We start from the raw sequence: 17087 nt of genomic DNA, 5'->3' as shown, positions 1-17087 counted from the left end.
GCTTAGAAATTTTCACTGACTCCCTATTGCCATATAAATAAATACATTCCTCAGTCTGACTCCAATTTATCTATTTGAAATTACTTAATGTTTTCTGTGGTTTTGAAAAACTATACTACTCTTTGCCATCCCTTTACTTTGATCTTTCCCTATCCTGACTGTGTACTTCACTTAACTTAATGACTCCCATTTCATGACTAGAATGGAACCCCTTTTGCTTGTGTCACAGCTCTGCTTAGTTGCAACCTTCTCCACATAAGTCTTCCTTTATTAGATACTTTGTGGTCATTGCTAGAGATGCAAAGATGAAAAAAAGGAAACATTATCCACCTTTGGGGATCTTCCATTGTATTTTCCTCATCTTATTACTACTACCCACTCCCTAACATCCCATTACATTTTTACAAGCACTTTTTTTGGCTCTCCCTTGTACTTATATACTACCTTGTGTTACAATTGTTTGCACATATGTGATGTCTCCTGTATTATTGTTTGAATTCCCTCAGGGTAATGATTGTATTATTTTTGAGCCTTGGCTATTTATATATAAACACTTCATATTAATTAAATTGACTTGGTGATTTAGTATTAAGGAATCTGGAGGAATCAAATGGTGACTCAAATTTCAAACTTGCTTAACTGGGGAAATCATGGTATCCTTAACAGAAAAGAATACAATCTGTAGTTTTTTCCTCTAGAAATTAAGTATCAAACTCAGTACTAAGCAGACTTTTAGCAATCTGTGGATCTAGAGCTTAGATTACAGATCTGGGCTAGAATGACAGATTTTTGTTTGGAAGGTGGTCAGTTTACATAACGATAGTTAAAGCCATGAGTTTGAGTGACAAAAGTAAGGAGAGTTGGGAGACATTAAAAAAACTGGAAGAGAAGCAGCTAGGTGGTACAGTGGATAGAACAGCATCCCTGAAGTCAGGAGGATCTGAGTTCAAATTTGGTCTCAGGCACTTAATATATCCTAGCTATGTGACCCTGGGCAAGTCACTTAACCCCAATTTCGGGCAGTAGGGGGTGAGGCTGGAAGAAAACAAGGCCATTAGGAAATGATTTGTAACAATTCAGATAATGAAGTTTTTATTTTATTTTGTTTTATTTTTAATTTTACAACTATGCCTATTGTTTATGGATATATAAAAATGTTGTGCTTCCAAAAAGGGTTATTCTGCCTGGCAGTTACTTATAGCTATAGTAAAGACAAGTGTTGGAAGCACCTGAAATATGCTTATATATGTATGTATGTATTAAAACAATTCTTTGTAGCCACTTATTGCTGGGCTTATACTCATTCTTGTAGCTCCAGATTTTTGTGTTATGACTCATTATTGTAGTAACATTTTATCTGTAAATTACTTGGATATAACAAATATGAGAAGAAGCATAGAATTGGGGAAAAAGAATTGGTTTCAGAGTCAGGATGAATTAGTCAACTTATCCCTTTGATACTTATTACTCAATGATATGTAACTGGCCCTTTATTTTTTAGTTTCCCAGGAAACTAAAGCATATAAATTTTATTGCTGTAGTCCCTCATACCAGTGATATCACTGGTAGAATTTATTTTTTAATCACAAGTATGAAAATTTTGATTATTGGGGCTGAATTGGACTTGAAGTAGGTGTTAGTCCAGATGGTGAAATATTGGTTTTAATTGAGATAATAGGGAATTAGAAGGAAAATATTTAAGCAAATTTGTTTTACCTATATGGCCATGACTTTTATTTCAAAACACCCCCCCCCAAAAAAAAAAATGTTCTTTATGTAAAGAATCATAATTGGTAGACAGTGAGACAAGAAAGAAGAATAGGGAAGAAACATTGTGAAAATGATAATACCCAAATGAAAAATGAGGGAGTTCTGCAATGGAAACTTAAGAACAGTAGAAAAACTGCATTAGAATCTAAAGCCTCTGCTTCAATCTTATTTTTTTTTTCCTGTTTGTATTTAAGAGTAGTAAAGTTGATATAGGAGAATTTGTTTAGACAGCTGAAGAATCTTGCAGAGATTGGTGTGATAAGAACTTTAGATATAGAGTCAGAGGACCTGGGTTCAAATCTGTGTGACTTTCGCCAAGTAATATTCTCTCCAAAATGACGGCCAAGAACTCAGGGACCCCTAAGGTAGCTGGAAGAATCTTTCCTTCTCTATTTCAGAACACAGTTCACCATATTTGAATAAAAATCTCTACTGCAGAATATTTGAGCCATTTATTTAACCCTGACCTGCAAAATGCCTACTTAGAGGAAACCCATTAGGAGCCCAAACTCCATCTCTCACTCTTCTCCCCCTACATCTGGAAATCTATAATAGTAAGAAAATATTTCCTTAAAATTGTGTTAAAAATTAGTCACTGTAGCTCATTTGTTTCTCCTTGTTCTGCTTTGTGGCTAAGAAGAATAAGTGTGATCCATTTTACATCCCTTCCAATAGTTAAAGACAGCTTTCATGTTCACTTTGATTCTTTTTCAGGCTAAATATCTCCAGTTCTTGTTCCCTGTTCATTAATGTCCTTCCTAAAGTGTGATGTCCAGAAGTAAACACATTATTGTTGCTGTGATACTAACCCAGGGCAAAGTACAGTAGGACTACGTTCTTCCTCTTTATGGAAACCGTATTTCTCAATGTAGTATAAGATCTTCTTAGTATTTTTGGCTTCTGTGTCATGCTGATTTATATTTAGCTTGCAATTCACTTAAACCTCCAGATCTTTTTCAGATAGGTTGCTCTCTAACCATGAATCTTCCACAACATGCATTTATGAAGTTAATTATTTTTTAAAATATAAGTATAAAGACTTTACATTTTCCCCTACTAGATTTCATCTCATTGAATTAAACACAACATTCTAGCTCATTGAGATCTTTTTGGATTTTCAAATATCTGTTGTTAGCAGTCCTTCCCAGATTACTAATTTGATAATTATATATCATTGATTTTTTAAAAGTTTAAAAGACACAGAGCTGAGGCCCTAGAGTGCTTCTTTCCAAGTTGACAATGACTCATTAAAGACTTGTTTTTGTTTTTTTTTTTTTTTAATCTTGCCATTCAACTAGTTTGATATCTCCCCTAATTATGTTTGATATATCTTGGTAAATCTCTTCATTTCTGAAATTCTGAACTTAAGTAGAGCTAAAATCTATGGAACATCTTTATTAAGCCCCATACCAACGTGAGGCAGCGAGTGGATGGGAAAATAATCATATGACTGCCTAAGAAGTAGGAAATCAGTTCAGGTCAGAAATAGAGCAGTTCAAACCTTGCATGCCAGTCATCTGTGGGATTGACTTATGAATGGCCATTGAAATCTTACTTTCCAAATAAATAAATAAATTGAAATCTGAGTAAACTCTGTGTGTGGCATTCCTTTGATCTTCTAGACTTTTAACCCTGTCCAAAAATAAGAGAGGGGGTTGGTTAATCTAACGTTATCTATTCTTGATTAAAAAAAAACCTGTTGATTCACTTGTTTCCTAGATAGTAATTGTTTCTTTTTTTCTTTTTTTTTTAAACTTCCAAAATCTTTCCCTCCAGCCCTTTCCCCATTTATTGAGAAGACAAGCAAGATATCTATTACACATGTAAAATCATGCAAAAATAATTCCATATTAGCCATATTGGAAAAAAAAATTGAAAAAATTGTACTTCAGTTTGCAATCAGAGTTCAATAGTTCTTTCTCTGGATGTGTTTCAATCACAGTTGCAATTTTTCCAGGAAATGGAGAAAAAGAAAAGGCACTGGCTTAGAGTTTAAAGATGCATTTGCTTCCTTCTTTTTGAAAATTCAGATATTTTGCCTTTCATTCCTAGCACATCTGTTATATGTTCTTACTTTTTAATTTTTTCTTTTTCCCTGAGGCTGGGGTTAAGTGACTTGCCCAGGGTCACACAGCTAGGAAGTAGTAAGTGTCTGAGATCAGATTTGAACTCAGGTCCTCCTGAACTCAGGGCTGGTGCTCTATCCACTGCACCACCTAGCTGCCCCCATGTTCTTACTTTTTAAAGATCACTGATACAGGTTCATAGTCATCCGCCAGTTTTTAAGGGGTACTCCAAGGGATTATTACATATTTGTTGCCTTTTTTTTTTTTTTTTTGCATGTCTTACAATCCTGGAGTAAAGGGAAAGTTTGTGTAACTTACATTATTAACTATCATAGTTTTCCCATGTTCCCTCTAACATTTCATTGTCTTTTCCTATCCTCTTAGCCAATCTGAGAAGTGTGAAGTGGTACCTCAGAATTGCTTTAATTTGCATTTCCCTAGTCAGTAATGATTTAGAACATTTTTTCATATGACTTTAATTTCTTCATCTGAAGAAATCAATATATAATATTAAATTTTTATAAAATATAATTAATAACTAAATTAATAATATAAATTTGAGTCAATTCTTTATATGTTAGAAATGAGGCTTTAATCAATTGGGAAATGGTTTTTATTCTTAAATTTTAGTCAATTCTCTATATATTTTAGAAATGAGAGCTTTATTAGAAACATGGATATAAAATTTTTTTCCCAGTTTTTTGCTTCCCTTCTAATCTTGGCTGCATTATACAAAAACTTTTTTAACTTAATATAATAAAAAATTACACGTTTTGCATTTCATAATGTTCTCTAGTTCTTCTTTGGCTATAAATTCCTTCCTTCTGCACAATTTTGAGAGATAGACTATCCCTTGTTTTCCTAATTTGTTTTGTAATTTCTCCTAATGTTCTACTAATAAAATCCTTTATGTCTAAGTTATGAACACATTTCAACCTTATCTTGGTATATATAGGGTGTTAGATATTGTTCAATGCCTAGTTTCTGCTGTATTGGTTTCTAGTTTTCCCAGTACTTTTTGTCAGATAGTGAGTTCTTATCCCAGAATCTTGAGTCTTTGGGTTTATAAAACACTAGATTACTGTATTCATTGACTTGTGTTTTGTGAACCTAATCTATTCCACTGATCAACTATTCTTATTTGTTAGCCAGTACCAATGGTTTTGATAACCATTGCTTTATAATGTAGTTTTTGTTCTGGTATAGCTAGGCCACCTTCCTTTGCAATTTTTCTCCATTAATTCCTTTGACATTCATGACCTTATGTTCTTCCAGATGAATGTTGGTATTATTTTTTTCTAATTCTATAACAGCAATTTTTTGGCAGTTTGATTGGTAAGGCACTAAATACATAGATTAATTTAAATAGAATTGTCAAACTTGTAAAAATTTAATTAACTATTGATTCAGTAAATTGTTCATTTTTTTTTTTCCCTCCCTTAGTGGACAAATTACATTCATGGGTGGCAGGATCGTTGGGTAGTTTTGAAAAATAATACTCTGAGTTACTACAAATCTGAAGATGAGACAGAGTATGGTTGCCGGGGATCTATCTGTCTCAGCAAGGCTGTCATTACGGTGAGTTCACTTTTCAAATAAATATTTTTACCTTAAAAATGCTTGTGCTACAAACTTTATACACTGTATAACTTATATATTGTGTAATTGCTGGTGGAATTAGAAGGTTTAAAGGGTTTCAGGAGGGCAGCCAAAGAGTATCAGTCATCTGAAAAGGATCTGTTGAAGTTTAGAAGTGAATGAATACTTATTTTCTGTGCAGGGAAGGATGTTTTTTTCATAACAGATTATTATATTACTCTGAAATTGAAAGGTGAACTTTAGGTTTCATGCTAATTACTGAAAATCTAACATAATTTTGAATTATATGATTAAGGGAAAGAAGTATTATTTGCAATATTTCATATACCTTTCTGTGCTATTAAAAGGCTTATGGAATTTATCCATATATAATATAGATTCTCATTTTTTAAATAGCTTAGGACTAAAATAACTTAGGATACAGAAGTTCATCCAATTAGGAGTTAGTGTGAAAGTATTTAGAGACAATGATTAATTTATGTTGTTCCCAAAAATTTATTAATTTTATCTTTTGTTGTCGCAACATGCTGGTTTCCAAATATATCACTCCTCCCTACCTTACCAAGAGTACTATTTAAAAGAATTTTTTTAAAAAAGAAGGCAGGGAAAGGTAGTTTAGCAAAGGTATATGTTGTCATAAGCAGTGACTATCCATGCTAAGATCTTCACTTTCAAAGCCTATATATAATGGGATTAGGTTAGTGGTTTGGGTGTATTTTTCCCCATTCCATTGAGATTTAACTATATCATATGCAAAGTATGCAAGGAACTAAAGGGTGATGCTATTATATTTCTAACAACTAAAAGATATGCTTTCCTTCAGTGCTGTAAGTTCTTGTCTTTATGTCAGGATATTGACTATAAATACTTTGAATTCAGATTTTTTTTTTTAATTGCATTTGCAGCTCAGATCTCATCTTAGCAAGGTACAGAATGAAAGAAATAAGTAGGAGAATTAGTCAATTAGCAGACACGGTGAGAATGAAAAAGAATTTGGAGGATAGAGGAAGAATCATACAAAGATTAGTGATTAATGGGATAGAAAGAAGAGGATATGATCTGGGAATGAAGCAGCAGAACCTGATGGTGATACATTTAAAGCAGACAATACAAACAAACATTTGAAAATGTTTTACCATTTTTTGTGACTGGCATTTCCGCTATTGTTCATCCATCCCAAATACCCAGTATTTCAAGCGACTAGAAGAAAGCATCCCACTACAAAGAACTTCTATGGTGAAGATTACAAATATATAAATGTGTGTGTGTGTGTGTGTGTGTGTGTGTGTGTGTGTGTGTGTGTGTGTGTGTGTATTTTTTTAATATATCTCACATATATATCATATAAACACAAATAAAATTAATCACACCTTCCTATGTTAGATTTTCATTTAAATGTGATTTAGGTATAACAAGGTCTTTGGGATTTTCTGAAATGCAATTTTATCTATAGTACAGAGATGAATTTTTTTAGAATTATTAGATCAATGCTACTTTACAGGGCTGTTATCTGGAAGAAGACACAAGTATGAATAATATGGATTTTTATAAGCCTAAGAAATTAACTCTTGCAGTCATGTTATATTTGAGAGTGGACTAATACTAAAACTCAAATTTCCTGGTAGTATTTCAACATTTGATATTTACTGACCTATTTATTTATTTATTCATTCATCCATTCATCCATTCATTTATTTATTTACTTACTCATTTATTTATTCATTCATTCATTTATCTATCTATCTATCTATCTATCTATCTATCTATCTATCTATCTATCTATTTATTGGGATAAAGTGACTTGCCCAGGGTCACACAGCTAGGAAGTGTTAAGTGTCTGAGACCACATTTGAACTCGGATCCTACTGAATTCAAGGCTGGTGCTCTATCCACTGCGCCACCTAGCTGCCTTTTTTTTTTTTTGTTGTTGTTTGTTTTAGGATCCCAAAGAAGAGGCTTTAGTTTATTTTCTTTTTCTTTTTTCTTTTCTTTTCTTTTCTTTTTTTTTTTTTTCTTTTTCTTTCTTTCTTTTTTTTTTTTTTTTTTTTTTGAGGCTGGGGTTAAGTGACTTGCCCAGGGTCACACAGCTAGGAAGTGTTAAGTGTCTGAGACCACATTTGAACTCGGGTCCTCCTGAACTCAAGGCTGGTGCTCTGTCCAATGCGCCACCTAGCTGGCCCCCATTTGATATTTATTTCAACATTGCACCACCCTTTGCAGCTTGTTTTGTCACTCCTTTATCCTCCAATCATGATCATCTATTCATCTTCCACAAACTATACAAGTTATCTTCCTGTAAGTCCTAAGACTGACCCTGTTGCTTCCCTGATAAAAAGCCTTCAGTACATTTTATTGTATTTAAGATAGAGCTCTTAACTTGGGATCTGTGGATAGATTTCAGGAAGTTTATGAATTTGATGGGAAAGGAGGAAATTATATCTTTATTTTCACTAATCTCTAATTGAAAATTGATATTTTCTTTCATTTATGAATGCAGGAAATTGGTAGACAACGAAAGGTGTACATAACATTAAAAAAAAAAATTAAGAACTCCAGTTTTATGATAAAAACCAACTCCTTACCCAACGTTTAAGGTCCCTCCTCAGTCTGATTCCATCTTACCCTCCAAGACTTATTTCATTCAGTTCACTTTCATATACATTAAATTCCTGCCAAACTTTGCATTAATGCCTTTCTATTTCATACTGTTTGTTTCTCTCACGGGTATAGAATTTCTTATTCATTTTCTTACCTCTTAGTATTCTTCCTCTGAGAAGTTTTTATAAAGGATGTCATCAAAGAAACATATTCAAAAAGATAAAGAGTTAGTCACACGATGAGATCTAGTAATAACCACTGGGCAGACTAAATACTTCATTAACTTTAATTTCAAGGGAAGTTAAAGTCTGCAGTGTATTAAGTGAAACATCCCTGTCAACTCCTTACCCCATGGCAAAACTATGGATAGGCATGGACAAGAGTTGTACATAATGAATATGTCTAATATGCCTGAGTAAATTATGTTTTTTAGAGAGATAACCATATAAGGAGATTTAAGATTTTAGGGTTAGGTGACAAGTTTCAGAATAGAAATGTACTTAAAGAAGAATGTTCCTAATCACAGTAAGCTTTAAGTAGAAATTCAGCCTAATAGTATGAATTTTTTCATAGAGTGGGAAAAAGAGAAAGGACTCTTTGGAATGGTGTAGTGGCTTAATGCATAAAAGTGAGGTGTAAACAATTATTGGACATATAAGCTTAAACACTTAGTATTTGCTTATACTACCAAATTTGATGGTGCAAAAGGAAACTCAAAACAGGCAAATAAAAATAATTGTCAATTTTGAATTGAGTTTTGCAGTAGGAAACATGCTTATGTTCCGAATTTTTTAAGTGATTGCTATTAATGAATTGTAGAACCATATAAATTTAGTATGAAGGGACCTTAAAAATCATCTAAGACATTACTTTTATTTTACAGGTAAGTACTAAAATGACTTGTCCACAATTACACAGCTGGTTTGCAGAACTAAGTTCTGATTCATAGGCTTAAGTGCTCTTTCCGTCATACTACTATTGTTTCAAATGAACACATTCCCAATTTTATACTCTGCCCTGTTAAATTCTCTGGTGGTATTCTTTACAAAACATCTGTTTTGTTGTATTTGTCATTGTTTTTATAAAACTTTGTTGCTAGGAATCTAATTTTTTGTGAGCAGTACTGGAACTTGGAAGAAATAATGTTGCTTTTAGTAATAAATATAAGTGAAAGGGAATATTTTTAAATTAGTAGAAGATTGTCCTTTTAAGTTCTGCTCTGACCCTAGGGGTATTGAGGGCTGCCTAGTAAGAAGTTATATTTCTTTGGCAGTCCAAAGGATTATGTTTGAATCTCTTCTCATCTTTAGGAGAAACTAATATAATTTTGGGTTGGTACTAGTTGTCTTATCAGTTTTATAATCCATGGTGTGCATTTAATAACCAGAAATGAAGATTTAGGACCTAAATAAAATTTTGTTTTAATTTGTTCAGGAGTACAACAAATAATGCCTTATTGTCCAATACAAAGTTTAGTAGGTATATTTTTAAAGTTTTCACAAACTAATCAGTGATTCAAACTCTTTTTCCTATAGAAATTTTATAAAAATAGATACCTACTATAGTCCACAGGAATCAACTTATGCAAATGAACTGCAGTACTAATGGCACAATTTAGAATTCTGTATTTTTGGCTCTGCTATATTGTGAGGATGAAAAGTAGGAAATATTTATCACCCCTTTTCTGGCTGTAAAGTCAACTTGAGGCAAAATTTCAAAGCATATGATATTTTTGGACACATTCTTTTTATACTGTGGTGTTCTCCATATCTCTCTTAACTTATTATTCTCATACAACTTTAAGATCTGTAACTTTTGAAAGTACAGGTTTCTTCATTCTCCTCCCTGTCTATTTCCCCCTCTATTCTCTCCTTGCTCCCAAAACAATATTGCCATTTCCTTAGTACAGTTGTTAGGATTACATGATATAAATTAAATAGCTGCTATTTTACACTCCCAGAGATTGAGACTTAGGTGTTATAGCAAACTCTGATGGTAAGTTGCTTATCATTTGAAATTGACTATCATAAAACCTTGCTTATAGTGCATATATACTTTATCTGGTGTCAGTAATCTTTCCTCATTTAGCCTTTCATTTCCTTGTGTTTCTATACTATAAGGAAATTGAAAAACATTTTCCTTAAAGGAATCTCAAGGGAATTCTGTTTTTTTTGTAAACTTTTTGTTATTGCTCAAGGTTACTGACATCTAAGTATAAAAACAAAATTACTATGTATAAGACCTTGAACTTCATTTCTTAAAATGCACGTTACAATCTATTACAAAAACAGTGAAACATTGTTTACTTTCATATTCACTTTTGCTTTTTTTTTCCCCTTAAAACTGGGGACAGGGAGTAGGGCAAAAGCAAGATGACAAAGAGAAGCCAGGCAGTTTCATGAACTCCAATTTTCCTCAGCAACAACTTTAAATCAAGTCTCTGAACAGACTCTAGAGTAATGGGACCTACAAAGAGAGAGTGAAACAATTTTCCAGCTTCAAATAGCTTAAAAGGACTTCAGGAAAGGTCGTTCTCATTTGGGTGAAAGGGGAGCACAGCCTAGCCCAATGCAGATGATATCCAAGCTAGGCAATGGGCAGGTCAAAGTCACAGCACAGACCTCTGGCTGGTTCACTTGGACAGTAGCACAGCAGACCAATGGTGGAACCTCCAGCCCCAGTTTAGGAGGCAGATTGCCAGTCCCAGAAACTAGGCAATAGCAGGTGTAACCAGGTCGGGTTATCCTAGTACCCAAAATCATTGACCCTACACAAGAAGTTTGGGATATGCCCTCTGCATCTTAGGAACATAGTTTAATTTTGAAAGTCATGAAATAGGCCAGAAAAAAAACAAGTTGAAACAAAAAAGCTTTCTATAGAAAGCTACTATGGTGACAGGGAAAATCAAAACACCAGCTCAGAAGGGGACAAAATGCCTACATAAAAAAATCTCATTGGACATATGAATTGGTCTCAAACCCAAAAAGCCTTCTTGAAGAGCTCAAAAATGATTTTAAAAGTCAAATAAGAGAAATAGAAGAAAAATTGGGAAAAGAAATGAAGTATATGAGAGAAAGTCACAGCTTGGAAAAGAAAACTAAAGACTAAAGAAAACAATTCCTAAACATATTCAGTTGGCCAAATGTAAAAAAAAAAAAAAAAATCCATTGAAGTAATGGAAAAGGAGATACAAAAGAAAACTGAAGAAAATCATACCTTAAAAACTAAAGTTGGGCAAATGGAAGCTAAAGACTATGAAACAATAAGAAGAAATCAAACAAAATAAAAAGAATAAAAAAGAAGAAAATTCAAACTACCTCATTGGGAAACAATTGAACTGGAAAATAGATCCAGGAAAGAGAATTTAAGAATTATTGGACTTCTTATAGAGAAGTGTAGAAAAGGGAAAGAATGGAGAGAAGTTAGTAGGAGAAAGGGAAAAGAAAATGAAGGAAGATTGATAGAAGGGAGGACAGTTTCTGGGAGATGATGGTCAGAAGCAAAATTAGTGATGGACAGAATGAAAGAAAGAGTATAAATGAGAAAATGTAGGATGGAGGGAAATGCATAGCTTGTAATCATAAATTTGAATGTGATGAAGTCTCATAAAATGGAATCAGAAACCCATTTGGAGCAAAGAGATATACACGAGTTAAGATAAAGGGTAAAGCAGAATATGTTAATAATTTGGCTTAAATAAAAAAAAAAAAAGTAGAGGTAGCAATCCTGATCTCAGGCAAAGCAAAAGCAAAAAAAAAAAAAAATCTAATTCAAAGAGATAAGGAAACTTTATCTTGCTAAAAAGATATAGTCAATGAAGTAATATCAATAGCAAACACAATATGCACCAAGTGGCATAGCATCTAAATCCTTTTTTTTTTTTTTTTTTTTTTTTTAAATTTATTTATTCCCCATCCAAGTTCACAGAATCCTTGAAATCTACTCAAAATTTTGAGTCCCAGGCTTTGCTCTGTAAGCCCCTTTCTAGCTCCAACCCTATGATCCTATTAGGAGACCCTGTAACATGGGGATACTCACACTTAGCAATAAGGGAATGACGAACCAGCCAATAAGATTGAGAAAGCGCAGGCAGACAGATAGGATAATTAGAGAGGGCAATCTGCTTAGCCCTCATACATCATGCCTGGACCTGAGAGGACATGAGACATGAGAGCTATTGAGTTCTAAAGATTCTTCTCTGACTCATCCCATGCAAAGATGGACCTATCTTTTTACAAACACTGTGAGTGCCCCCATGTCCTGGACTGATACCTGTTCAGAGGGCATCTCATTTTATTCTCATGGATAAACTGGAAAAACATGGGTTAGACAATAACACAGATGCATTCAGAACTGGTTGGATGTCAGAAGTCAAGAAGTTATTAATGACTCAATATCAATATGACCAGAGGTCTTTAGAAGATTACCCTTGGGATCTGCAATTGCTCTTATGGTACTTAAGGATTTGGATAAAGGTAGAGATGGAAGGCGACATTGACCTTGGGGTTGGAGGACAGAAACAATATATTGGATGATCTTTACATGCTTGACCATTGGATTAAATATAATGAAATGAAAGCCTATTAGGTTAAATGCGTGGTCTTGCATTTGGGTATAAAAAAATCAACCTTGAGGCAGTTAGGTGGTGCAGTAGATAGCCTTGACTTCAGGGCTGGTTCTCTGAGTTCAAATCTGGCCTAGACATTTAACAATTCCTAGCTATGTGACCCTGGGCAAATTTCCTGAGGAGAGGAAAATATCAATCTCACAAGTATAAAATGGAAAGGACATAGTTAGCAATTATCCTGAAAAAAAAAGATCTGAATGAACTGTGAGTTCAATGAGTCTGCAATGGATTAAGGTAGGGCTACAAAAATTAAGCCCCCCAAAAATTTGGGCTGAATTTATGCCAATGGAAAGGTGACATTTCCACAATCCTCTGCCATCCTAAGAGCCCACCTGGAGCCTTTGATTCAGTTATGGGCACCATGGTTTCATATGGACACATATTTACTCCTTTAGAAGAGAGCTAGTGGCCTGGTGAAGAGCCTTGGGATATGGTAGCTGTCTTCAGGTATTTGGTGACAGAGGTTAAAAAGGAGGCTGATTTAAGCTCTTAGTCAGGAAGAACTTCCCAAAGATGAAATATTTTCTAAAACCAGAAGTGACCTTAAAAGGTGGTGGTAGGTTTTCCTAGTATTTGGATTCTTACAAGAAAAGTTATAGGAAGAAATAGCAAAACAATATTAATATAGGAACTCGACCTCCCCCTCTCAGAATTAGATGTAACCACAAAATAAGCAAAAAAAGAAATTAAAGTGGTGAATAAAATTTTAGAAAAGTTAATATGTCTATGATAATAGTCTATGATAGATCATTGGAAAAATTCAATGGGGATAGAAAAGAATAAACCTTTTTTCCTCCACTGTATATGGTACCTATACACATTTTTACCTTGTGTTAGAACATTAAAAATCTTATAATAAAATGCAGAAAAGTAAAAATATTAAATGCATCCTTTTTAGATCATTATGTAATAAAAACTATATACAATAAAGGACCATGACTAAGAACTAACTGGAAATTTAATCTCAACCCCAAAGAATGAGTGGTTCAATATAAACAACCAATAATTTTATCCAAAAGAATGATAATAATGAGACAGTATACCAAAACTGGCATGCAGCCATAGATGTTCTTAAGGGAAGTTTCATATCTCTAAATGCTTACGTGAATAAAATAACAAAAAATTTGGAGATTGTTGAATTAGACATGCAACTAAAAAGCAAGGAAAAAAAAACCATTTAAAATCCCCACTTAAATCTAAATTAGAAATTCTGAAATTCAAAGAAGAGATTAATAGATTGAAAGTAGGAAAACTTTTGAACTTATAAATAAAACTTAAGAGCTAGTTTTATGGGGAAAAAAATCCAATGAAATAGATAAACCTTTAGTTAATTTGATTAAAAAAAAAAAAAAACAGAAGAAAACCAAATTACCAGTATCAAAAGTGAAGAGTAAATTCACCACTGATGAAGAGGAAATTAAAATAATAATTAGGATCTATTTTACCCAATTGTATGCCAGTAAATATGACACTCAAAATAAAATGGATGAACATTTACAAAAATATAAATTGCCCAGGTTAACAAAAGAGAAAATAAAATAGTTTACCCCAATTTGGGGAAAAAAATTAAAGAAGCCATTAGTGAACTCAAGGAAAAAAATTCTCCAGGGCCAGATATATTCACAAACATTTAAAGAACAATTCCTGTACTGTATAAATTACTTGAAAAATGGGGCAAAGGAAGAGTCCTTTCAAATTCTTTTTGTGACACAAATATGTTGCTGATACCTAAACCAGAAAGGGCCAAAACAGAAAAAGAATATTAATAGCTCAATCTTCTTAATTAATATTGATATGAAATTTTAAAAAAAGAAAAGTTAATAAAGAGATTGTAGCAATGTATCACCAGGATAAAACACTATGACTATCTGGGATTTATACCAGGAATGAAGTACTGGTTCAGTATTAGGAAAACTATAAGCATAATGGACTGTATCAGTACCTCTCAATAAATGTGGAAAAAGTCTTTGATGAAATATTGTACCCATTCCTATTAAAAACAAAACAATACTATAGGAATAAATTGAGTTTTCCTTAAAATGATAAGCAGTATCTATTATCTATCTCGCTATGTATAACCATCAGCAGTCATTAATGTGTAATAGAGATAGATTAGAAGCCTTCTGAGTAAGACCAGTAGTGAAGCAAGGATGTCTGTTATCACCTTTATTCAATGTAGTATTAGAAATGTTAGTTTTAACAGTAAGAGAAGAAAAAGAAATTGAAGGAATTAAAAAATAGGCAATGAAGAAGACAAATTCTCTCTTTGTCAATAATACGATGGTATATTTTGGGAGTTGTAGATAATCAACTAAAAAAGACTTAAAATAAGTTTAACAAGCTTGCAAGACAAAAAAAATAAGCTCCACATAAATCAGCATTTCTATATATTACCAACAAAGCCTGGCAGCAAAAAATAGAGAAATTCCATTTAAAATAACTGGGTACAATAGAAAATATTTGGGAGTCTACCTGCAAGATAAAAAAAGGAAGTATATGAACACAGAAAACACTTTTACACAAATTAAGTCAGATTTTAAAAATTGGAAAAATAGGCCAAGCTAATATAATAAGAATGACAATTCTACCTAAATTAATTTACTTATTCATTGCTGTGCCTATCAGACTGCTAAAAAATATTTTATAGAACTAGGAAAATTAATAACAATGAATCTGGAAGAATAAAAAATCTTGAATGTCAAGAGAAGTAATGGGGGGAATGGCAAAGCATAGGAAGGGGGATGATTAGCCTTACTAGATCTTACTAGAAACTATATTATAAAGTAGCAATCATCAAAACTATCTGGTACTAGGTAAGATAGGTACAAGAAAACAGTAGTCAACGACTATAGTAATCTAATATAAATTCAATACTGATAAATTCAATGACTAGCTTCTGGGATAAAACTTAATATTTGATAAAAATTACTGGGAAAACTAAAGTAGTATAGCATATACTAAACAATTATTAACATCTTATACCATAAGTAAATTAGGAGAGCAAAGAATAATAGTTTATCTGTAAGACCTATGAAGGAGGGAAGAATTTTATGACCAAACAGGTGATGAAGAATATTATGAAATACAAAAAGAATTTTGATTACATTAAATTTAAAAGGTTTTATGTAAACAAAATAATTACAACCATGATTAGAAAGAAAGTATAATAATGGAAAACATTTTTTATAGACAGTGGTTCTGATAAAAGTCTCATTTCTAAAATGTAGAGAACTGAGTCAAATTTATGACTACAAGTCATTCCCCAGTTTATAAATGGTCAAAGGATATGAATAAGCAGTTTTCATATAATTAAAGCTACCTATAATAATATTAAAAAGTTCCAAATCATTATTGATTAGAGAAATTTAAATTAAAACAACTCTGAGGTACCATTTCATACTATCAAGTTTAGCCAATTTGGTAGAAAAGGAAAATGATAAACGTTGGAGAAGATGGAGAAAATTGAAACACTAATGCATTGTTATTGGAGTTATGAACTGATCCAATCATTCTGGAGTGCAATTTGGAACTGTGCCCAAAAGGCTATAAAACTATATCCTTTGATCCAAGTTTGGGTCCTAAAGAAATAATTTTTTAAAAAGATAAAAAGGACCCACATGTACAAAAATGTTTATAGCAACTTTCTTTGTAGTGGCAAAGAATTGGAAATCAAGGGGGTAGCCATCAATTGCAGAATGGCTGAACAAATTGTGGTATATGAATGTAATAGAATATAAGGAATGAATAGTGGGCATATTTCAGAAAAAAACTGGAACGATTTATATTAACTGATGCTTAGTGAAATGAACAGAATCAGGAGGACATTCTACATAGTAACAGCAACATGCCAATGGTCAATTTTAGTAGACTTAGCTCTTCCAAGCAATAAAGTGCTCTGACAGTTCTCTAAAATATGTACAATAAAAAATGTTATCTATATCCAGAGAACTATGAAGTCTGAGTGCAGATTAAAGCATACTATTTTTGTTTTTTCTTTCTCATATTTTCCCCTTTTGTTCTCATTCTTTTAAAACATGATTAATGTGGAAATAGGATAAATATGTACATGTGTAACCTATGTCAGATTGATTGTCATCTTGGGTTGGGGGGGATAGGAAAGAGGGAGGGAGAAAAATTAAATTGAAATCCTATAAAATTAAATGTCAAAAACTAATGAGTAAATTAAGAAAAAAACTTAGTTTTTTGTGTGTATGTGAATCAATAGGAATTTTTTAAGTACCTACTATGTAGTAGGCATTTTGCATCTACTTTTCTTTCAGGTTTCCCCATATGTTTTCTCATACATGCTGTGTTTTTTTTTGTTTTTTAAGAATGTAATAATATTCTATTATGATCAGGAGAATATAACTTTCGATAGTTCAAGGACTGTTTGGTTTTTGACTGCCTGTGGTGTCTGAAAGATAGAT

At 32.6% G+C, this 17087-nt stretch overlaps 1 protein-coding gene across 2 annotated transcripts in view; it reads left to right on the top strand.

Moving 5' to 3' along the window:
- The window catches only part of CERT1 (ceramide transporter 1), a 140148-nt gene that overhangs the window by 4609 nt on the left and 118452 nt on the right, over positions 1–17087 (top strand). For both annotated transcript variants that reach the window (XM_074282297.1, XM_074282296.1), the window contains exon 2: positions 5280–5414. In XM_074282297.1, the coding sequence (XP_074138398.1) occupies positions 5280–5414 (135 nt within the window). The remainder of the gene's footprint in view (positions 1–5279; positions 5415–17087) is intronic.

The sequence above is a fragment of the Sminthopsis crassicaudata genome, chromosome 1 (assembly GCF_048593235.1).
Source record: "Sminthopsis crassicaudata isolate SCR6 chromosome 1, ASM4859323v1, whole genome shotgun sequence".
Lineage (NCBI taxonomy): Eukaryota > Metazoa > Chordata > Mammalia > Dasyuromorphia > Dasyuridae > Sminthopsis > Sminthopsis crassicaudata.
This window is presented reverse-complemented; position numbering and strand designations above follow the sequence as displayed.